At 46.6% G+C, this 23174-nt stretch overlaps 2 protein-coding genes across 2 annotated transcripts; one reads left to right on the forward strand and one right to left on the reverse strand.

The window, feature by feature from the left end:
* The first annotated feature begins 717 nt into the window (after nt 1-717).
* Nucleotides 718-4082, forward strand: LOC127300654 (sugar transport protein 14). The gene is made up of 3 exons (XM_051330799.2): nt 718-942; nt 1057-1304; nt 2338-4082. Exons 2-3 carry the CDS (start codon nt 1163-1165, stop codon nt 3792-3794), a joined length of 1599 nt encoding a protein of 532 aa, XP_051186759.1. The 5' UTR covers nt 718-942; nt 1057-1162; the 3' UTR covers nt 3795-4082.
* Nucleotides 4083-7537: 3455 nt separating this feature from the next.
* LOC127300655 (NEDD8-conjugating enzyme Ubc12) lies at nt 7538-13704 on the reverse strand. Its single transcript, XM_051330800.2, has 6 exons — nt 13503-13704; nt 11266-11378; nt 9300-9408; nt 8345-8423; nt 8164-8280; nt 7538-7958 (listed from the first exon to the last, which is right to left on the reverse strand). The coding sequence occupies exons 2-6, from the start codon at nt 11372-11374 to the stop codon at nt 7821-7823; spliced, it is 552 nt and encodes a 183-aa protein (XP_051186760.1). The 5' UTR covers nt 11375-11378; nt 13503-13704; the 3' UTR covers nt 7538-7820.
* Nucleotides 13705-23174: the final 9470 nt, after the last annotated feature.

Below are 23174 nucleotides of genomic sequence, written 5' to 3' on the forward strand. Positions count from 1 at the left end.
GGCGGGTAGGAAAACCAATCTAGCGTTCCGTCCCCTCGCTAGCGATACCGCCGGTCCGCTCCGCCTCCGGTGGTCTTAGGTTCTTGGAGGTGTGCCAGACCACGGCCTCTCACGGGTTGGAGGGTTTTCGTTCTTTGTTAAGTTGTTTTCAGTATCTTCTTCGGGATGGTGGGGTGGCGGCTACACCTTGAAGTCTGAGTAAGGTCCTCATCGCCCTATCCCTGCTCCAGGGGTGCGTCTAGCATTAGCGGAAGACGCGTGGAGTCGTATGTCTAGCGGATCTCTTGGAATTTGTTCGGTTTTCCGTGTTCGTTGGTGTTGTTTTAGATCAGTCTATTCCGATTTACGGTTGTCATCTTTGACAGCGGTTGCAGCTCTGGTGCGTAAGTCCTTTGAGGCCTTAGCACATGGACTTGTCGTTTGGCTACTACAACAAGCTATACGACGATAAGCTTTGACTGACTCATGTATGGGAAACATATTTAACTTCCACGCCGAAATCCTGAACCAAATACTAGTATGGATATCCTACTCATCGTTTGACTGACTCGATGTCAGCATCGTCACCGGCCGATCGGATAAGCTGACCGTTTACACTTACACTCCAGTGCCGCAGACATATCTGGAGGGTAATCAAGCCGGGACGCCTAACTAACCGCGCATAATCCCGCGGGTCGCAGCACACGACCCGGCCGCCCACCCGCAAATCCTCCATAAAAACCCCCCGCCACCCAACTCCCGCCAGCCTCACTCTCTCCCTCTCGTCTCCCCACGCGCGCCACTCTTCTCTGTTCCATTCATCTGTCTTCCCCCTCAGCCAGAGCGACCAGGACGCGCTTCTTGTTCTTGAGCGGCACAAAGGCGCGCTCGCTCCTTGTTTAATCGCCCACCGCTGGCTCCGGATTTGAATACTCGCTGCCGCCACCACAACACGAGAGAGAGGTATCTTTCTTCTTGCACAATTTATCTCTCTCTCTCTCTCTCTGTCTCCGCCCCCACTTTATTTGGCCGTTTCTTTGACTGCCGTGTGTTGACTCCTGCACTCTCTTTCTCTAGGGCCGTGTAAGGAGGGAGGCAGGTGAGGTGAGCTTCTTGGTTTCCTTCTCTGAGGGAGATCGGAAGGGAAGAGACAGCGGGAGGAGGAGAAGGAAGGGATTAAGAGATGGCCGGTGGATTCGCCGGCGGCGACGCCGGCGCCGGGAGGGCGGCGCAGTACGAGGGCAGGATCACCAGCTACTTCGTCCTCGCCTGCATCGTCGGCTCATTCGGTGGATCCCTCTTCGGATACGACCTCGGGGTCTCCAGTGAGTACACTCGTCTTCGTCTCCCCTCCCCATTCTTCCAGTTCACCTTCATGTTCGTCCTGTTATTTCCTCTGTTCGAGCGACACCTTTCGCGTCAACAAATTATCTGGCCTGATCTCAGAGAGTTGTGTTTCTGTTGTCAGATTTTGTTCTATGGACCCTGAGCATGATTTTTCTATGAATTATCTCTTAGATTCAGGAACAAAATTCATGCTTGTGGATATAAGAGTTAATCCCATGGATTTTTCTAAACTATTTTTAGAGAAAATAATTCTAAAGGATTTGCAAACCAGTAGCACTAGTAGCGTACGTGTATTCTCGTCAAACCTACTGTTGAGGGTCTCAGTCAATGGTTAATGATTTCCTATAAAAGGAACGCATTGTCTACGCCAAAAGAACAAAGGAAAACCATAATGCTCATTATGCTGTCTCCATCCTACTACTCCTTTGCCGACCTCAATAAATCTGTTTTCGGAAGCAAATCATTTCGCATCTTTGTTTTTTTAGAGGATTCTCATGTTTGCTTCGCTGTCTTGGGGGTCTAGAAATTAGTTGCATTATCACTCTAGTGTCCGCTCAATTTCAGAACAGGTATTATACTGATGTGTACAGGACGCCGCTTTCAGCCAAAATTGTCATGTAAATTTGCAGTAAACCAAGCCAGGATGGAAAAGAAAGTCCGATATGTGGTTTATGTTTTTCTCATAACAGGACGATGTAACAAGTCAAACTCGATGGCGATAGGGATATGAAAACTTTCCTGGTTCTGAACCAGTCAATTAACCTGCTACTAACTAGCAGACAGTTAGATCACTCAAAACTACAGTAGCATCTAACAGAACTACTCCGTAGTAGTAGAATTTAACACTCGCACTAACCTTTTAATTTATCAAAATAATGTTTCATACTTGCAAGAATCAAACTCTTGCAATCTCTGAAACTTGGTCTGATAGTTTTCATTCACTCAAGAGAATTTATACAATTGTTGATCAGACACATTTCGTTGCTGATGGCGATGATCCATTCGATGCAGGTGGCGTGACATCCATGGACGACTTCCTGATCAAGTTCTTCCCGGACGTGTACAACCGGAAGCACGCGCACCTGCACGAGACGGACTACTGTAAGTACGACAACCAGGTGCTGACGCTCTTCACGTCGTCGCTCTACTTCGCCGGCCTGGTTTCCACCTTCGGCGCGTCCTTCGTGACCAAGCGGCACGGCCGGCGCGCCAGCATCATGGTGGGCGCCGTCAGCTTCTTCCTGGGCGGCGCCATGAACGCGGCCGCGATGAACATTGCCATGCTCATCGTCGGCCGCGTCCTCCTGGGCGCCGGCATCGGCTTCGGCAACCAGGCCGTGCCGCTCTACCTGTCGGAGATCGCGCCCTACAAGATCCGCGGCGCCGTGAACCAGCTCTTCCAGCTCACCACCTGCCTCGGCATCCTGGTGGCGGACGTGGTGAACTACTTCACCGACCGTATCCACCCGTGGGGCTGGCGCCTCTCGCTCGGCCTGGCCATGGTGCCCGCCACCGCCATCTTCGTGGGCGCGATCTTCCTGCCCGAGACGCCCAACAGCCTCGTGGAGCGCGGGAAGCTCGAGGAGGCGCGCCGCGTGCTGGAGAAGGTGCGCGGGACGCACAAGGTGGACGCCGAGTTCGAGGACCTCAAGGAGGCGAGCGAGGCGGCGCGCGCTGTGCGCGGCACGTTCCGGAACCTGCTGGCGGTGCGGAACCGGCCGCAGCTCATCATCGGCGCGCTGGGCATCCCGGCGTTCCAGCAGCTGTCGGGCATGAACTCCATCCTCTTCTACTCGCCGGTCATCTTCCAGAGCCTGGGCTTCGGGTCCTCGGCGTCGCTCTACTCGTCCATCATCACGGGGTCCATGCTCGTCGTCGGCGCGCTCATCTCCATGGTGGTGGTGGACCGGTTCGGGCGGCGGTTCTTGTTCATCGAGGCCGGGATCCAGATGATCCTGTCCATGGTGGTGGTGGCGACGATCCTGGCGCTCAAGTTCGGGCACGGGGAGGAGCTGTCCAAGGGCGTGGGCACGGTGCTGGTGGTGGCCATCTGCATGTTCGTGGTGGCGTACGGCTGGTCGTGGGGGCCGCTGGGGTGGCTGGTGCCCAGCGAGCTGTTCCCGCTGGAGATGCGGTCGGCGGGGCAGAGCGTGGTGGTGTGCGTCAACCTCTTCTGGACGGCGGCCGTGGCGCAGTGCTTCCTGGCGGCCATGTGCCACCTCCGGTGGGGGGTCTTCGTACTCTTCGCCTCGCTCATCGTCGTCATGTCCATCTTCATCATCCTCCTCCTGCCGGAGACCAAGCAGGTGCCCATCGAGGAGATATGGCTGCTCTTCGACAAGCACTGGTACTGGAAGCGGATAGTCACCAAGGACCCCAAGTACCAGGGCCACCACCAGAGGCAGGAAATGGCAGCCGCCGCCGCCGGTGCTGTCAAGCCCGTCGTCTCGTCGGAATCAGAAGCTTGATTCGACTTCATCACTCAAGTTTTAATAAGATTGATATTATTAGTGGATGCATGGGTCTTGTCTGATCATGTCCTTGTGGTACGGGGGAGAACTTAATTTCTACGACGAGTACTTGCAATGGCAGGAAGGAAGTGTTGGGGTGATTAGTGTTGCTAGCTACTTGTGTGACTTGGTGCTCTTGCGAGTTTAATTAGGATTTGTTGGATCAATCCATCAGAAGGTGTAATTGGTAGCGTAGATCATTGAGTCTTTGATGCAGAAGCATATGCAAGTTTGTGTGTGATAGTATGTGGACTACTGTTCATCTGTTATGATGCACGCCTGCATTGCTTTTGTGCACGATCTCTTTTGTCTAGATGCGCATGTATCTAGATGCTTGTACACAGATATATGAAAATTTAGAAAAATCTAGTATGTCATCTATTCTAGGATAAAGAAGATATTATAGGTTATCTGAATTCTCAGCACCAATTATAAATTTATCAAACTATGCATTTGCAGTCAATGCTGGCGCCATAATCTTGGACGCTCATGCTCTGACCATTTCCAAGTCAAAACGAACGCACGCATGCACACTCTTCAGTCAGTGCTTCTTATCTGTCGGGACGCACGTCTCGCTCGCCGATCCTCAATCCCCGCCGGAAGCGTCAACCTCGTGATGAAGCTGACGGCTACGTGCAGACTTTCTCTACTATCTGTCGCCCTCAGTCCTGATTTTTCAAATGTACATTCAACTGAAAAAGATGCTGGCAGTGACAGCGAGAGTTGTAGTTAGCGATTAATCCAATATTTATTCTGCGTATGTTTGCTTAAATTTGCATCAAGTCGTCAACCAATATATTAGTTTGGCTTCGGCTTGTCTTTGAGCTACTTATCCTACTCTAATCTTCTAATAGGATCTTTGATTAGTCTATCCGCAGCCATCGGAAGTAGACCTTCTCGGTTAGCCATGATCAAGTAATTTGTCCGGGCTACTTGTCTGTCTTACTCCATTGGACATGACTGCTTGTCGTGATAAAAGTTCCAACGAAAAACACCCGGTGTGTGCCAGGTCGTCTGTGCACAGGCTGGAAGCGTAAGATATTTCTCATGAAACAGGCATGAAGACTTCCGTGCCTTCAGTGACTTGCTACACAATTTAAGCCTGAATAAGAATTCGTACATTAGACTGAAGAACCTAGGAGCATCGGCATGCTTTAACATGCATAGCTCGACTTTAACATCCTTTAGAGCATCTCCAGCCGCGTCCCCAAAGCGTCCTTCAAACCGTGCCGGATTAAACGTTTGGGGACGTGTTTTGTTCGTGCCGTGTTTGGGAGACGTCGCTCCCAAACGCCGCCCCCAATCAGAAATTCAAATTGTTGCATTCAAAAGAGATAGTTCCCACCGAATCGTCGCGATCAGAGTAGCGGCGATCAAAGTACTGGGCGCGCGATCATATTACAGACCATAGTGCATGCTAAATTACAAAAAGGGGTTGGCCGACGGCGACGTATCCTGAGTCGACGCAGGCCCGTCGATCACGATGACCTCGTCGCGATCTGCCTGTGCATGCTCCGTCTGCTCCGCCGCCGTCACATAGGCCGACGCAGGTATAGCAGTCGAAGACGCGTCAGCCGGCTCTTGCTCTGCGGTTGCTGCAGCTTCCTGGGCCGCAGCGTCGGCCGCCGCCATTTTGGCTTCGATGTCGTTGAGGATCTGGCCTTTGAAGAAGTTGTGCGCCGCCCGCGTCCGGGGAGACATTCCCTCTGTCGACGCTCTCAGCAAGGACATGTCGTCCCTGCGTTTCTTGAGCTCCAACTTCTCCTCTTGCCTCTTGAGCAGCTCCGCCCACCTTTCGTCGGCCTTTTTGTCGCGGGAGAGAAAGGTCGAGGAGACGTCAGCGAGGCATTTCGTGATCGACGCCTGCGTCTTCTCACACGACGCGGCGTCGGCCAAGGCTGCCAGTAGGACGCCCTGCCGATGTTGCAAGCGGCGCGTCCAGATCAATGGCGTCCTTCCCCTTGGACAGCGACAGGCGCGTCAACCGTCATTTCTCGTTCCCTTTGAGCTTGGTATAGCAATGCATCAGCGAGAACGACTTATGCCCATCCGAGATCCTCCAGTAAACCTCCATGGCCCTATCAAACTAGCCAAAGGAAGCGGAATCATTTCATCGAACACAATGTAGGCGCTACAGATTATGGAAGAAAGAGTCGTACCATTTGGGAGACATCGGCGCCGCTGTCGGCTCTGATCACTAACTCGTGATGGTATCCATGGAAGGAGTTCACCGACGCCTGGATGATGGCCCATCGCATCGATATTGCCTTTTGGCTCCTCTTCATTGTCACTTTGTTGTAGTCGTTGTTGATGAGCTTGCGCTCATCGAACTCAACCTTGATCCTCGCCCAATACTTTCGGTATTTTTGGTTGGCGCCGATGATGCAGTCATGGCTCACCGTCGCCCACGACTCACACAGACAAAGATCCTCCAAAACCGTCCACTTGGGGCCTCGTGTGCCCGACGCCTTCTTCTTCTTTTTCTTCTTCACGTTGTCCGCGTCCACCTCCACGAGATCATCGTCACCGGCACCCTCCTCGTCCTCTTCCTCGCCGCCCTCTTCGTCCTCGTCGTCGTCCTCGTCCTCCACCTCCTCCTCTTCATCGTCCTCCTCGTCCTCACCCCCGCCCTCTTCCTTAGCACCCTCGGCACCGGCGCCGTCGAATTCGAGCGGCCCCTGCGGCCAGTAAAAGGGTCGCTGTCCGCACCGGGTCCTAGCTCGCGCTGCTCGTACGCCGGGGAGTAGAGGTTATTGGGGTTGAAGCCGCCATGCGGCAGCGCATCCTGGTAGTGGGGCGACAAGTTAGGCGTCACGCACCCGGGAGTGCCGGAGGGGCCGTCGTTGTAGAAGGCGGATGACGACGGAGAGAACACTCCCGAAACGTACACCGGCACGTTCGTACTATATGGACTCGCGTTGGTGGCGGCGAGACACCCGGCCATTATGTGTTGGTGGCTTGGTGCTGGCGCGCCGCCAGAACCTTCTTCTCCTGCTCCGCCCCTTCCGTCCTTTCCGCTCCGTCGTCGCCATCCTCCGGCGCAGACAATCTTGATGCCATTGTCTTCGGTCCATCCTTCCGGCTTCTTCTTCGGAGCCGACGCCTTCCGCGGCTTCGCGACGACGCTTTCTCTCCTTTCGTCGCATTGCCCGGCGGCTTCTTGGCCATCTTTTTGGGGGCTGTCGGCGGCGCCATGTTATGGGGAGAGGGTAGCGGTTGCGGGTGGACGACGGGATAGGAGAAATGAATCTGCCGCGGGATATGTGTTGGGAGGCCAAAAATGCGCGGCGGAATAGACGCGATATGGCGGGAGGGGCAGGATTTGGCGGGAGTGGGAGACGATTTTTCACTGAGCCACTGCCGCGTCAGGCCCACATCGGTTCGCCTCGCTTTTCGTTGTGTCCAGCGTGCCCGGAGCGTCCCTTGTGGGATGGTGACAAGCTCGGGGCGCAACGAACAAAATTGAGCTTTGGGGAACACGGCTAGAACAGATTTTGGTCCGGCGCGCCCCAAATTGCTTTGGGGGACGCGGCTGGAGATGCTCTTAACAGCTTGCCCAAGAAATCTTGTACCACTTCAGACTTCACAACCAGATAGTGCACACATTTCAAGTTTGCCTAGAACTGGCTGATACAAGCTGGTAAGGCACGTTTCAGAACTTTTTTCCAGAGTTTTAGCTGATAGAAAAAAAAATTGCCTGATGGCAGCATAAGATAACATTTTATCAAGATAATTCAGACGGTTGCTGCTTTTGGAACATCAGCTGACTTTTCAGCTCAATAAGGGCCAGTTTTCGCTGCTTAGTGTTACCATGCTTTGCTTCAACTTACATGACTCCAGTACATCCACCAAACAAGCACAATAAGAGTCACATCTCACACAAATGTGATACATTTCCTGGGTAATGCCACATGGTTCAGATTGTGCAAGGGCATTCAGGGGTAGGTGGGCACAAGCAGGAATCTGAGCACCACTTAGCAAGCATTACTTGCACCTTGGGAAATGGGTGTTATCAACATAACCTCCTGACATGGCCATTTGGACATTTCTCTGGAATTTTGTTGGGTTGTCTCGGAGGACAGCCGCAGCTTCATGGTTCAAGGGATCCTCATCATTAGGTTGCTGCAGACAAGATAAGGAAGATGGTTAGAGACCAAGTACAAGAGAAGAAGAAGAAAATGTACAGTCAAAAAAGAAGAAAATGCAACTGCGAATTCTACTCCCTGGCAGTTAGCTTTACATGACAAAAAAGAATGCAGACAGTTGTACCAATTCACATTTCAGATGGAAAATCAGCTGGTGCACAGTTAATCATTATGGTACTTACTGAGAAAAGAAGGTTTAAACCATATATTATGGTGTTGATATTCAAGACAGGCTTCCAGTCTTCACGCAGAATGTTCAGGCAGACATTTCCTTCTAGGTCAATGTTAGGATGATAAACCTGAAAGTTACTACATTAGCCATAGTCAACACACAATGATTGGAAGGTGCAAAAGCTATTTTACCTTAGTCTTACACTTGACCTTCGGAGCTTCATGAGGGTAGGAAGCAGATACATGGAAGGTGAAAGTAAATGCCCCACCTCTAAGAAAGAAGATATATTATAAATATTAGAATATATAATCAAATGAAGCTAAAGGGACAGACTGGAACAACAGTAGGGCAGTCTGCACAGCTAAAGGGACAGACTGGAACAAAGACTTCGGAGATAAAGTCTTCCGCTACTCATACTTGACGAAGATCATAACGACTATTCTTACATGAAGTAGTAGAATATAAAGATAGCAACTGCTTTAAAGGACATAACAGAACATATCAACTAAGCAAAGGAATTTTCCGTCAAAAAAAACTAAGCAAATGAATGATCTAACCTGGAAACTAATTATCCTAATATCCAAACTGTCATATGATATGATTTGAGGCTTTTGCGGCTCGGTTGGGGCTCGGTTGGGGCTCGGTGTACACAAGACACATATCTACATTGAAAATATAGGTAATTCATTTCACATCCTCATACCTACATTCTACAGTTCTACATATTAAGTAAAGGTCTCCAGACTCCACAAATGCGTTGTCAATTATTAAGGTGGCTAAATTCCAAACAAAGAAAAATCTCTCCATTAAGAAAGTCAAATTAGTAGTGCTCCTCATATTCAAGTACTACTACGGAATAATCCACATACGTGCTGTGTCCAGAAATGTTTGCATGAGTGTGATGTAACTACAAAATAAAAACAAAATTAACTTCTCCTAATCCATCCGTATTCATCAACAAAGATTTCCTTCAAGTACACTGTACACCAAAATGCAGGATGGCAAATTTTTGACAGCCATCTTAATGTCCATATCCTTCCATCTATGCGGCAACTTAAAGATTAAATGGTACAGAATCAAAATTACTCTGGCATGACTAAAAGCTGAAAAGAAAAGTAGACTTAGAAGCATCTATAAGATACTTACAAATAGTATCCTTCATCAGGTCGTAGAGTAGCTTCAAAGTTCATGAGATCATCCTTTCCATTTGGGAAGGAGATTTTTGTTGTCTTTGGAAGGTTAAGCTCAGCAATATCTAAAATTTGAAAATTGTCAAAAAGATCCATCCTTTAAAACTATATCCAAATAGGAACAGATAATCACCACGTGCATAAATTAGGAAGACATGAATAAACAGGTACTCCCCCCGTTCTGTAATTCTTGTCACATATTTGGATGTATCTATAAATCCAAATATGCGACAAGAATTACGGGACGGCGGGAGTAGATGTTAATATTTCGGAAGACATATAGATTGAGTGATTGACACCACAGGTTTGAACAATAGAAGAATCTAACACTTCAATATTTAGTATGGCAGGATTTCCAATGTGAATCCAGGTAGTGGATCATAATTCAAGAATATTTCTCATTCCAACTTGAAGTTGAAAATTAAATTCGGGTTTAACCATGGATATCAGATATCTGGGCCTTATTTTTACTATATAAAATAGACATCAACGTAGTTCTCGTGGCAAAAGTAGGGTACCAGCATTCCTGGTGGCAATTAAACAATGATAGTCCCATCCACAGCAGCACTAATGGTTGTATCCAATGTGCAAAATCCAAAATAGGGGATAGGTGGGCCACTATTATCATTCAGCATACTACCCCACACTAAGTATACTGCTTTACTCAAGCCAGCACCATTTCTCTTCTCGTACCTATTTCCCAGTGCCACCACCCACCCGTACCCTAGCACCCGCAACTCCCACCTGTCGCCACCTCATCTTCTCCTCAGAAACCTCTCATGCCCCACCCTGCGCCCTGCTCCTGCTCCTGCTCCTGCTCCTGCTCCTGCTCCACCCCATCCTCAAGCTGTTCTAATCAGCATCGAGATGAGGCTGACTTACCCATCATAACCAACAAAGTGACAAAGTTCCAAAGACAATACGGTGATCCAGATTGACACACAATAAGCCCCAATGCATGCTTGACTGTTTGCCCGTGACCACTGGGTCACTTCCTATCCTTCCAGGTTAGGTGAGGGGCCTTGGCAACCCTCCTCTAGACCAGGAGATACATGAGACCTCTGTGTTGACTGAACAACAATGTGGGCACCATTTCCATTGCAAAAGTCAAAGAAAACAACAATCTGGTATAAGGATTTCTTGGTTTGTCACACATGAACCATGGCCCGTGCAAAAAAATAGGCCACAACCAGTACAAGCTCAGTAGTAAATCCTATAGTTGTAGAGCAAGATACATTACATATATAGAAGTACCTAGACCATTACAACCAAACAGACCCCTATTTAGTCTTTTGCACAAGTCAATTAGTAAATTACGTATGTATAGTTTCATCCAAAATAGATGTGACATAGCAGTTAACTGACCTACTAGGAAGCAATAGTTCATTTTAAATATGAAACAACAAACAAACAAGAATTACCTACTTGCAGAGAGATGTGATCATCGTTTCAAAAAGATTTCGGTTTAGCATTGTGATGGATTATATTAATCTCATCTGGTTGACCCTTGAGGCATTGACTATTGTTGCGTAAAGAGATTTTACCTTATTACCAAAGACCAATCAATAAACATTGTATAGCATCTCTTATGGCTCGGTTTAGCATTGCAATGAATTATGATAATCTCGTTTGTTTGACCCTTAACTACTTGTCTCAATCTTAACAGTTATAAGTTGCAAACTGGCTTATTATTGTTGTCCAGAACATATGAAAAGAAAAACTCTGAGGGGAAACCCCATTGAATAACAGGAATTGTTTAAAATTAATCTGATTTATCAAACAGAACAATATACTTTACACTGCCGCTTTAAAAATAAGCACAAAGACCCCAAACCAAACATACATCAAGTGCCAATGTTAGAAAGGGAGACACCAATTGGCTGAAAGTAACATTAGATCAAATCACTTCTGGTAAAGCAAACCTTTATGGAGACGTAATTCCCCTGGACTTTGCTTCTTAACAGGAGGACCCCCATTTGAGTTTGCTGCCTCTTCCTTCCTCTGTCCCTTGATCTTAAAAAGGTTTATCATCTTTCTGTGGAACATGAGGGAACAAGATAAGAATGATGAACCAAAGAGAGCAGGTTTTTCATAAGAATAAAATTGATGAACTAAAGAGGCAACGAGGTAAAGAATAACGAACTAAAAAGGGAACAATGTAGAATGATGAACTAACAGAACAGGATTTTTGTAAAATAGAAATGACAAAATAAGAAACATATCAATGAAACTTGAGAATGGTTCTAGATGCAAACAGGTAGAAACGTTGCAGCAGAAATCAACAAAACCAGTTTGTTCAGTTATCCTTAATTACTCCTTTCATCGATAGTTTTGCCAACCTATTCAACCCCTAATGCATCAACACATCCATCAAGTTACTGTGTGAATTGGACTACAGCATGATTGCGACTCCTGCTTCCATGAGTGGGTACATGGGTCATCGCTGATTCCACATGGCAATAGCCAGATTGTTGAGGTTTAGGGTACCAAGTAGTAAATCCCCAGACACAAAAATATTGCTCTCTATATCTCTAATACATTTTAATGTGCCTCCCATTTTAATGTTTACATGAAGTAATTTGTATGAAAGACTGTATGAAACAAGTTGGCGTGTCCGCCATAATGCTAAACTAATAACTGCAGACTGAAGGTGATCCACGAAAGAGTTGGTAATTTAGGCATAAAAATAACATAACAGTAAATCAACTGAGATATAGCCTCATGGGCGCGGCTCCTCTACAGTTGTAGTATTATTGTACCCGTACAGTAGTAAATGAAATCTGTCGTTATCCAACGTGGCTCCTCCGTGCACACCTAATTGAAAACAAACATGGCGCCAAATTTGTATCTGCTCACTGCATGACCTAAAAGGGGCAGCACTCGCAACGGTACAGTTGCTTGCATGACTTGCAAGGCAGCCGCCGGCAGCAGCCGTCGACGAGGCCGATGTCCCCGGCCAGCCTGGTACTGCTCATGCTGGACTTGTAGAGAAATACAAGCGCATAATAGCAGATTAAAGCGAGCAACCAACTTATACCTAGAGATTATATATGTAAACACAGGGAATCTGTTTCCAATTAGGTGTTCCTGAACTAGTGTATAGGCACAGTAATAGCAGAGCTGCAGATGAGACCACTGGCGCCCCTGATGCAAGTATTACGTTCAGAGGGCCGTCAATCTGTCATGATTAACCCCACGAGAGAACAGAAGAAGCTAAGACCTGACTCCCATCATCATCATCATCATTACAAAATCTACCAACCGACCAAGTTTGCGATGATTTACCACATCATCGTCGTCTATTCCTAAGACCAATAACGCTGGCAGCCACATCACCACCTTGCTAGCAAAAACGTATAACTAACGCCCACAAAACATGTCGTTCTACTTCTACACGGGGCGGATCCGCGGACGCAGCAGCTCCTACCCTGCGAGTTGAACTGAGCTCGATCTAGAAGAAGAAGAATAACCTAATCGCGCCACGGACGAATTAAGGGTACCACGCAGCGAAGAGCGAAGGAGGAATCTGTTTATACCTAGAGATTATATATGTAAACACAGGGAATCTGTTTCCAATTAGGTGTTCCTGAACTAGTGTATAGGCACAGTAATAGCAGAGCTGCAGATGAGACCACTGGCGCCCCTGATGCAAGTATTACGTTCAGAGGGCCGTCAATCTGTCATGATTAACCCCACGAGAGAACAGAAGAAGCTAAGACCTGACTCCCATCATCATCATCATCATTACAAAATCTACCAACCGACCAAGTTTGCGATGATTTACCACATCATCGTCGTCTATTCCTAAGACCAATAACGCTGGCAGCCACATCACCACCTTGCTAGCAAAAACGTATAACTAACGCCCACAAAACATGTCGTTCTACTTCTACACGGGGCGGATCCGCGGACGCAGCAGCTCCTACCCTGCGAGTTGAACTGAGCTCGATCTAGAAGAAGAAGAATAACCTAATCGCGCCACGGACGAATTAAGGGTACCACGCAGCGAAGAGCGAAGGAGGAATCCGCGCAGAATACAGTGGATGGGGGCGAGATCGAGACTCCCTCCGATTCGACCAATCGCTCGCGGAGAAGATCGAAACGAAACGAAACGGACCGAGCAACAGCAACGCAAGCAAGCTAGGGCTTCCTTCCTTACCAGCAGCGGAAATCGACTCCGGCTCCGGACGGATCTCCGGCCCAGTCGGGCGAGGAGGAGGGCTTGGGTAGGGGTGGGGGGGAGAGCCGGCTGCCGGCGAGATGGCGGAGGCGCCGGGACTCTCCCAGCCGGATTTGGGAGTGGAGGAGGCAGGAGAGAAGGAAGAGGGGGAGACCCGTGCTGGGCCTTACTAATGTGGGGGTGAATATATTCCGATACGAACTCGTCAGCGTGAATACTCCGTCGTCCACTTTATCACCCGAATATTGTTTGGATGTGAACGCGCGTCGAATTTCATAATCAATATGAATTTGACCCGACTTTTTTTTAGTAACTTAGAGCATCTCCACCACCATCCCGATAGCCCCGATAGCTTTTTGGGACCGGAGCAAAAATGAGCTCGCACCGGCGCGCCTTAAACGGGCGTCGGCCAAGTTTCGAGCTCAATAGAATCGCCGGCAATCCCGTGCCGGCCCCTTCGCTAAGGACGCGAATCGGGCGCGCCGGCGCCTCACGAGGCTGAAAATTTTGGGCGTGGAAGCCGCCTGTGACGCCAGGGCGTCGCGCGGGATATTTTACCGCCACGACGCCTGGCCGGAAACTCTCCCGCCACGGTGCCGCGCGGGAAAGTCTCCCGCCACGACACCGCGCGGGATGTTTCCGCCTCGCCGGCGGTCTATATTATCCCTCCTTCCCCGCCATTGCTGCAAAAACCCTTGAAAAAGCATAATGTGGGATTCGTGGGACGAGGCGGCGCTAGAGGCGGCCGTAGAAGTGTTGGAGGCATACCCGCAGCTCGCAGAGTACGAGGCGTGGGAGGAGCCGGCGCTAGCGGCGACCGTAGATGCCTACGACGCGGGCGAGCGGCAGCGCCAGGAGGCGGAGCGGCGGGAGCGGAGGGAGCGCGGGGAGGCGTGGCGGGAGGCGGAGCGGCAGCGCCAGGAGGCGGAGCGGCGCCGCCGGGAGGAGGAGAACCGGCTGGCGCTCGAGGAGGCGGAGCGGCTGGAGTTCCAGGAGGCGCGGCGACGGTGGGAGGCGCTGAGCCAGCGTCGATGGGAGGCGCGACGACAGAAGGGGTGGGAGGAGCTTGCGCTGCGGCCGTTGCAGCGGGAGGAGACGCAGCGTCAGGATGAAGTCTACGAGGCGCGTCGTTTGACGGAGATGCAGCTCCGGCTACAGAGGCAGGAGTTGGATCACCGTCGGCGGCAGGAGGAGCTGGAGCAGCAGCTGCGTCAGGAGGCGGTGGCCGCGGATAGAGCCGCCTACTTAACGTTCGTGGCGGAGAGAGCGACATGGGATCAACGACGGAGGAGCAGGGCAAAGAGCATGGGAGAGAGCTCTGGTCGATCGTCCACCTCCACAGAGTCAGGTGGCCAGTAGGTAGCAGGTTAGAGATAACCAGATTTCAAATGTCATCCGGGGTCGAGGAGTGAATAATGTTTTACTCGGATTACCTGAAAATATTATTCATTCCTCAATCCTGAATGACATTAAAATGAAACTCTAAACATAATATGTAGTTTGTGTAAACAACTTCTATCGGGACCACCTGTTTGGGGGCGCCGGTGTGGGAACAGCTCCCCCAAATAGAGGATGGTGTGCCAGCGTCCTCCAAATGGAGGTGTCGGCGCCCCTGCCGGCGCTTATTTGGGGGCTGCCGGTGGAGATGCTCTTACAGTTGCTTCCCCAAACCGTCCCCCAAACGGCGCCGGATTGAGCGTTTGGGGGATGTGTTTTGTTCGTGCCGCGTTTGGGCGACGTCGCTCCCCAGTCGCGTCCCCCAAACGCCACCCCCAAATACTAAATAAGGGTTTTTGAAAACACAACTATTATCAAATATAGCATACAAATAAATATGTTTGCGGAGATTATTTTCAAATTAAAATACAACAAATAATAAAACAACTAAACAGATGTAATAAATAGGGCTAGATCAAGGTGTCGCGTCATTTGTTGATAATCTTTTGATCCTCCATAAATGCTCAACGAGATCAGCTTGAAGTTGATCATGAACATTGCTGTCACGGATCTCTGCGTGCATGTCGAGGAAATCAGCAGACAACTCATGATCAACCTCCGCAAGAGGGCCCTCGCACTCATAGGCACCAACATGTCTCCTAGCAAGATTCTGGGGGTATCCTCGATGATCATGTTGTACATGATCACACAAGTCTGCATCACCTCCCACATTTGGTCGTGAGACCAGCTTAGAGCAGGGTACCGGATAATTTCAAATTGAGCTTGAAGCACACCAAATGCCCGCTCGACATCCTTCCTGCAAGCCTCCTATCGTGTAGCAAAGTGGGAATTCTCTGACCTGATGGATTCGAGATTGTTTTGAGAAATGTGGCCCATTTTGGATATATACCATCGACTAGATAATAGCCTTTGGTATATTGGTGGCCATTGATCCCATAGTTGCATGGTGGAGCATACCCTTCCACTAGTCTGCTGAACACCGGAGACTGCTGCAACACGTTGATGTCATTGTGTGATCCGGCCATGCCAAAGAAATAATGTCAAATCTAGAGGTCATAATCTACCACAGCTTCAAGCACCACACTGCAATATCCATGACGCCCTTTGTATATATCTTACCAAGCAAACGGGCAGTTCTTCCATGACCAGTGCATGCAATCGATGCTTCCAAGTGATACGTCCAAAACGTATCTACTTTCCCGAACACTTTTGCTATTGTTTTGCCTCTAATTTATGTATTTTGGATGCAACTAACACGGACTAACGCTGTTTTCAGCAGAACTGTTCTGGTGTCTCGTTTTTGTGCAGAAATCCAACTTTCGGGAAAATCCTCGGAATTTATGCAGAAGGCCCTATTTTCCCAGAAAACTGACGGAGCCAGAAGGACAACTCAGGTGGAGGCCCGAGGGCCCCACACCATAGGGCGGCGTGGCCCAGGGGGGCCCGCGCGGCCATGTGGTGTGGCCCCCTCGGCCGGCCTCCGACGCCCTCCTTCGGACTATTTATCGGCCTCGACCTAAAAACGCACGGGGAGAAGTCGAAGTCGCGTAAACCCTCCGTAACGCCGCCACATCGCGAAACTCCGTCGCGGGAGCCAGAAGTCTCCGTTCTGGCACTCCGCCGGGACGGGGAATTGGAGGAGATCATCGCCGCCATCACCGCCAACGCCTCTACATCAACCAGCCATGTTTCCCCCATCCATGTGTGAGTAATTCCCCCGCTGTAGGCCGAAGGGGATGGTAGGGATTGGATGAGATTGGTCATGTAATAGCATAAGATTGTTAGGGCATAGTGCCTAGTGTCCGTAATTGGTACTTTGATGATATTGTTGCAACTTGTTATGCTTAATGCTTGTCACTAGGGCCCGAGTGCCATGATCTCAGATCTGAACATGTTATTGTTTCATCATGATATTCATTGTTTATTGATCTTACCTGCAAGTTGTATACACATGTCGCTGTCCGGAACCGATGGCCCCAAGTGATGTAAATCGGGACAACCGGAGGGAATGGTAGCGATGTGAGGATCACATGTGTTCACGGAGTGTTAATGCTTTGCTCCGGTACTCTATTAAAAGGAGTACCTTAATATCCAGTAGTTTCCCTTGAGGCCCGGCTGCCACCGGCTGGTAGGACAAAAGATGCTGTGCAAGTTTCTCATTGCGAGCACGTACGACTATAATTGGAACACATGCCTATTGATTGCTTTGTACTTGGACACCGTTTTATTATTATCTGCAAATGCCCTGCTATGATTGTTACATGAGTTTCTCTCATCCATGCAACGCCCTTCATCCGTCCCCGTGCCTACAGTATTTTAATCCTGCTGTTTACTAAAATCACTATCATTGTCTGTTACTCGTCTGCTGTTATTTCACTACTGCTACTGCTATAAAACTGTTACTACTGATAAACTCTTGCGAGCAAGTCTGTTTCCAGGTGCAGCTGAATTGACAACTCCGCAGTTAAGGCTTCCAAGTGTTCTTTGTCTCCCCTTGTGTCGAATCAATAAATTGGATTTTACTTCCCTCGAAGACTGTTACGATCCCCTATACTTGTGGGTCATCAAGACTATTTTCTGGCGCCGTTGCCGGGGAGCATAGCTTTATTTGGAAGTTCACTTGGATTAATATTGTTCGCTGCAAATTCTCCATCATGGGTAAACCTCGCGATACTAAGGTCGCCATATTACCATCCACTACAAGGAAAGGTACAATTCTGAATACCTCCGCTACACTTGATTCACCATCTGTGATTGATAAACTTGTTTCACCGCCACATGCTTCACATGCGGGTACTTCTGCTGAATCTGAAAACTCTCATAATATTGATAATATTTCTGCTGTGCTTGATGATAGTGGTTCATTGGGTCCTTTCTAGATGCTACGATTGCTAGGTCTAGACAAATTGAAAATACTGAAACTCCTAATGCTACTACACCTGTTAGTTCACCTGAACTTGATTATTTTAGTGATGATCCTGATGAAGATTATGTGGAGCTTAATGATGATTTTATTGAAAAATGCAATGCTACTACTGATGCAAGAAAAATTAAAAAGTTGCTTGCAGAACATGCTGTTAGATATAAACTGTCTCCTGATCCTAAGTTTGCCACATCTCCTATAAACATTAAGGATAAAGATTATGATTTTTCTCTTGATCTATCTTATATAGCTATTGTTGAGAAAACACCCTTTTGTGGTACTGAAAAAGAGAGTGCTGTGGAACACATGATTGAGTTATCTACTCTAAGTAGCTTGTTTTCTGATGATGTCAAGATGCGTACTTATTTTGTTGCTAAAATCTTTCCATTCTCATTAAAGGATGACGCTAAAACTTGGTATAATAGTTTGCCACCTAATTCTATTAAAAGTCCAAAAGAATTGCTTGATGTTTTCTTCCGTAAATACTTTCCTGCTAGTGCTCAACATATTGCTTTGCAGAGAATCTATAATTTTAACCAGGAAGATGGAGAGAAATTGCCTGAGGCTTGGGCGAGATTTTGCTCTCTTATTAGGGCTCGGCCTGACCATGATTTGGAAAAGCATGATTTACTTGATATATTTTATAGTGGACTAACCATTGAGTCTAGGGCATACCTGGATAGTTGTGCTGGTTGTGTTTTCAGGAAAAGAACTCCAGACGTCGAAGAATTATTGGCTAAAATAGGCCGGAATCATGATGATTGGACTACGCCCAACCAACTCCAACGCCAATATTGAAGAAGAGGGGTTTAATTAAATTGAATGATGAAGATATGAGGGAAGCCAAGAAGTCTCTCATGGAGAAAGGTATTAAATCCGAAGATGTGAAGAATCTTCCTCCCATAGAAGATATATGTGAGATAATTCCCCCTTCATCCATGATTGAGGTAAACTCCCTTCAACGCTTTACTAGGGAAGATATTCCGTATTCGAAACCTCCTGCACAATGCTTAGATGAGTTTGATAATTATATTGTTAAGCAAGAAAATTTTAATATGAGAGTAGAGAATCATTTAATGGAAAATTCTCGAGCTATTAGTGAATTGCATGATATTGTAGAGAGAACCTCCAATGATGTTAAGATGCTCGTTAAACATTTTCATATGGTTCAAACTCAAATTGATCAACTCACTAAAGTGCAAAATGACTTGTTAGGGAATAATTCTAAAGAGAAACATGCTTATGAAGTAACAACTAGAGGTGGTGTCTCTACCCAGGATCCTCTATATCCTGAAGGGCATCCCAAAAGAATTGAACAAGATTCTCAACGCATTGAACCTAGTGCTCCTTCTAAGAAGAAAAGGAAGAAGAAACATAAAAATGTTGTAGAATCCTCTGAACCTGCTAATGATCCTAATAGTATTTCTATTTCTGATGCTGAAACTGAAAGTGGTAATGAACATGATAAAGATAATGATAAGAATGATGCTCCTGATAAAGAAGAGGTTGAAGAAGAACCTGAAAAGCATGCTAAAAATAAAAAGTACACTAAAGAAGATTTTATTGCTGAGAAACATGGTAATGAAAGAGAACCTTGGGTGCAAAAGCAAATGCCTTTTCCTGCTAAGAAACTAAAATCAAAGGAAGAAGAACACTATAATAATTTTTGTGATTGGATGAAACCTTTATTCTTGCAAATCCCTTTGACTGATGCTATTAAATTGCCTCCTTATTCAAAGTATATGAAAGATATTGTTACTAACAAAAGGAAAATCCCCAATGAGGAAATTTTCACTATGCTTGCTAATTACTCTTTCAATGGCAAAGTTCCAAAGAAGTTGGGCGACCCAGGTATACCTACTATTCCTTGTTCTAGTAAGAATAATTATGTTAAAACTGCTCTATGTGACTTGGGAGCCGGTGTTAGTGTTATGCCTTTTTCTCTTTATAAGAGACTTTATTTGGATAAGTTGATACCTACTGATATATCTTTGCAAATGGCTGATAAATCTACTGCTATTCCTGTTGGTATATGTGAGGATGTTCCTGTTCAAGTTACTACTAACTGCTTGATATTAACTGATTTTGTTGTGTTGGAAATGCCTGAAGATGATAATATGTCTATTATTCTTGGGAGACCTTTTCTTAACACCGCAGGGGCTGTTATTGATTGCAATAAAGGAAAGGTTACTTTCAATGTTGATGATAGGGAGCATACCGTTTATTTTCCCAAGAGGATTGAGAAAGCGTGTGGAGTTAATACTATTTCTAATGTGAGAACTATCAAAGTGAGAACTATTGATTGTCCTATATATGAGCCTAAAGAAGAATATCAAACTCTCGTGATTGGATCCATATCAATACAATTCAAGGTAACATGATTGATTTGAGGTTTATTTCTTCTTATGCTATGTAAAATTTATTTGGTGGCAAGACTTGATCAACCTTGTTAACAAATACCTTTTTATATGCATAGAGGAGGTAAACAACATCTCTTTCTCACCCCACTTGTCTTACTTGCTGTAGCACTTTTGATTTGCAAAGTTCCTTAGTTAATTGGAGATTTCAAAAAATTTCCTGGCCAGTAATAATAAACTAAATACCCAGAAATGTGCATTTTTCAAAGTTTTCAAAAATTCACAAAAATTATACCGTTGGTCCTATTTTTCGACGAGGCACCTGGGAGCACCAGAGGATGACCTGTGGGGCACCAGAGGGTGCCACACCACAGGCCGGCGCGGCCAAGGAGGGGGGCGCGCCACCCTGTGGTGTGGGCCCCTCCTTGCCCCACTACTTCATCTCTTTCTCCCAGCATCTTCTCTCTCCCGAAAAAACTCGCACCAGGTTCCTCTGACTCGCGTTTTTGCTCAAGAGCTCCAGATTTCTCGATCTCTTTGCTCAGCCCAGATTTCTTGCTGAAATTTGGCACATTTGCTCCTTGGTATGTGACTCCTCCACCCATCCAAGTAGAATTTTGTTTGGTTGAGTATATCTTGAATATTTTGCTGCTGTAGGTAACATGTTTAGTGAGCTTGCATGCTTGTTCTAAGTTGTATAAACTAGTTTTGATGCATGATTAGTACTCTAGCAAGTTCCTATAGTGGTTCCCCTTGATTATATGTCACCAAATCAAATTTTTATATTGTTTGTTGAAATTTTAGAAAATGGAGTGGAATAGATATCAATTGAACCAACAAGAATTGGAGGTCCAACAAGTTATGAGAGTGAACCGTGAAGAGGGAGTATACCCCTCCTACTACCCATGTGCAGATTTCATGAGAAGCGCGGGAATATTTGAAGATGTTCAGAGTCTAATTTCTCGTGCAGGGCTGAGTGACTTTGTTGAAGGAGAGCCAAGACAATATGCAAAATTAACTATGTCTTTTGTGCAGGACTTTAAGTTCAATTGGTCGCGATCTAACCCGACGGTTCAGTATAAAATTTACAATAAAGCTGTCAACTTGCCATTCAGTGATTTTTGTGCAGCAATTAGAGTACCGCAATGGGGATCATGCGAGAAGATAAGGGGATCGCCGCAGGAACTCTTAAACCTCTTCAAGATGATTTGCTATGGAAGGAGTTTCTCAGAGGATAGTGGTAAAATCACTAGCATTCAGCTCCCGGCTATCCGCTACTTTGCCTATTTTATTACTAAATGCGTTCTTGCTAAAAAGATTGGTGGTAAACTTTCTATCCCGGATTTAGCTTTTCTAGCTGCGGCACTGCAAGGTAGTAGGACTTATAATTTGGGGGCATTGATAGCTTATAGACTTGCTACTAACCGTGAGAAAGGTGGAATTTGTGGAGGTCTCATCGCCTCTCGTTTACTAGCTTTTCATAATGTAGAACCTCATCATTTTGATATTTCATTCCCCATAGAAAAACTTGACATAGCCTCTATGATTAAACATGAATTTGTTTCTGATTCCTCCAACTTGGGTAACCTGTTTTACAAGATGACATTTTATAAGAAAGTCTGGAGAATAACTAAGAAAACTGAGAAACTAGTAAGATTACCTGCGCTACTGCCTGTCCTAACCTTGATTCCAGGGGAGATTGGTCGGTCACAGAAGGTGCACTGGATGCACACATAGAGAGAGGAGGTCAACATGCAAGAGACGACACGGAGGTCGAGGAGCACCTCGACTCATCATCCGATGCAGCAAGTTCCTCGCATCAACATGTTGGACATGTGGAGCCTCCACGCTTTTCTTCTGCACAGGAACTTTACTATGACTACGCCATGAATTATCCACCGGCGAGGAACAGCGATCCTCGTTGGGGTTGAACTCCACTTAGGCCAAAAGCCTAAGCTTGGGGGGAGGTATACCGGCATCACTCATTCTTTGCATATTATGATTGCTGGATACTTGTACATACTTGTTTAGTCTCTTTGAGTGATTTTCTAATGAGAGGGAGATGATATTTGGGGAAGTGCTGCCCGAAAACAGATTCTGGACTGTTACTAGAAAAATTCGTGCGCACAGCCAGAACGTTATTTTGAGCTGCCAATTTTTGTGCAGGTTCCCCAGGTTATTATCTAACTTTCATTAGTTGAACACTTTTCGAGCTGAGCAACGTAAGATTTTTGTAAAAATCGATTTCTGTACTGCTGTCAGGTTTTGGCAGATTTCTGCCATCTCGCTTTTCTCTGTTTCTTTTAGTTTGCTATTTCTTATTTTTGCTTTGTTTCTTTCCCAAAACACAAAAAGACCAAAAATATTTCTGTTGTTTCTCTTCACCATTTGTTTGCTTTGGTTTCTTGCATTTGTTTCGCTTTATTTGCTGTTGCTAGTTTGCTATAAGAAAACCCAAAAAGATTTTGCTTTGTTTGCTTGTTCCCTTTTGTTCTTGTTTGCCATTCGAAAACACCAAAAATATTTGCTGTTCTTCTTTGGTTTTGTAAAGTTCTTTATGAGTTCAATGGTCTTCGGTGGCTGGAGCGTGGTTTTCATTTCATATTATCCAAGCTATACAAGTGAAAAGGCAATAATGACGATCTACGACAATCTGATTGTGGTGAGAGGCTGGTATGAACTCTATTTGTTTTCATTTTTGTACATATACTCATCCATGTGAGCATGCTTAGTTGGTTCATGTGAGGTATATGTTATTTGAGAAAGTCTAGTAGTTCATGATTTCTCATGTTTAGCTCCAATTTATTAATATGAGTAGCATGTCATGGATGTTTGTTTGCATTGTTTTATTCATAAGTAAGTATGGCATTGTGGTATCCTCCTCTGAATAATTCATTTATATCGACTTGGCAC

This window comes from Lolium perenne, chromosome 5, assembly GCF_019359855.2.
Source record: "Lolium perenne isolate Kyuss_39 chromosome 5, Kyuss_2.0, whole genome shotgun sequence".
NCBI lineage: Eukaryota > Viridiplantae > Streptophyta > Magnoliopsida > Poales > Poaceae > Lolium > Lolium perenne.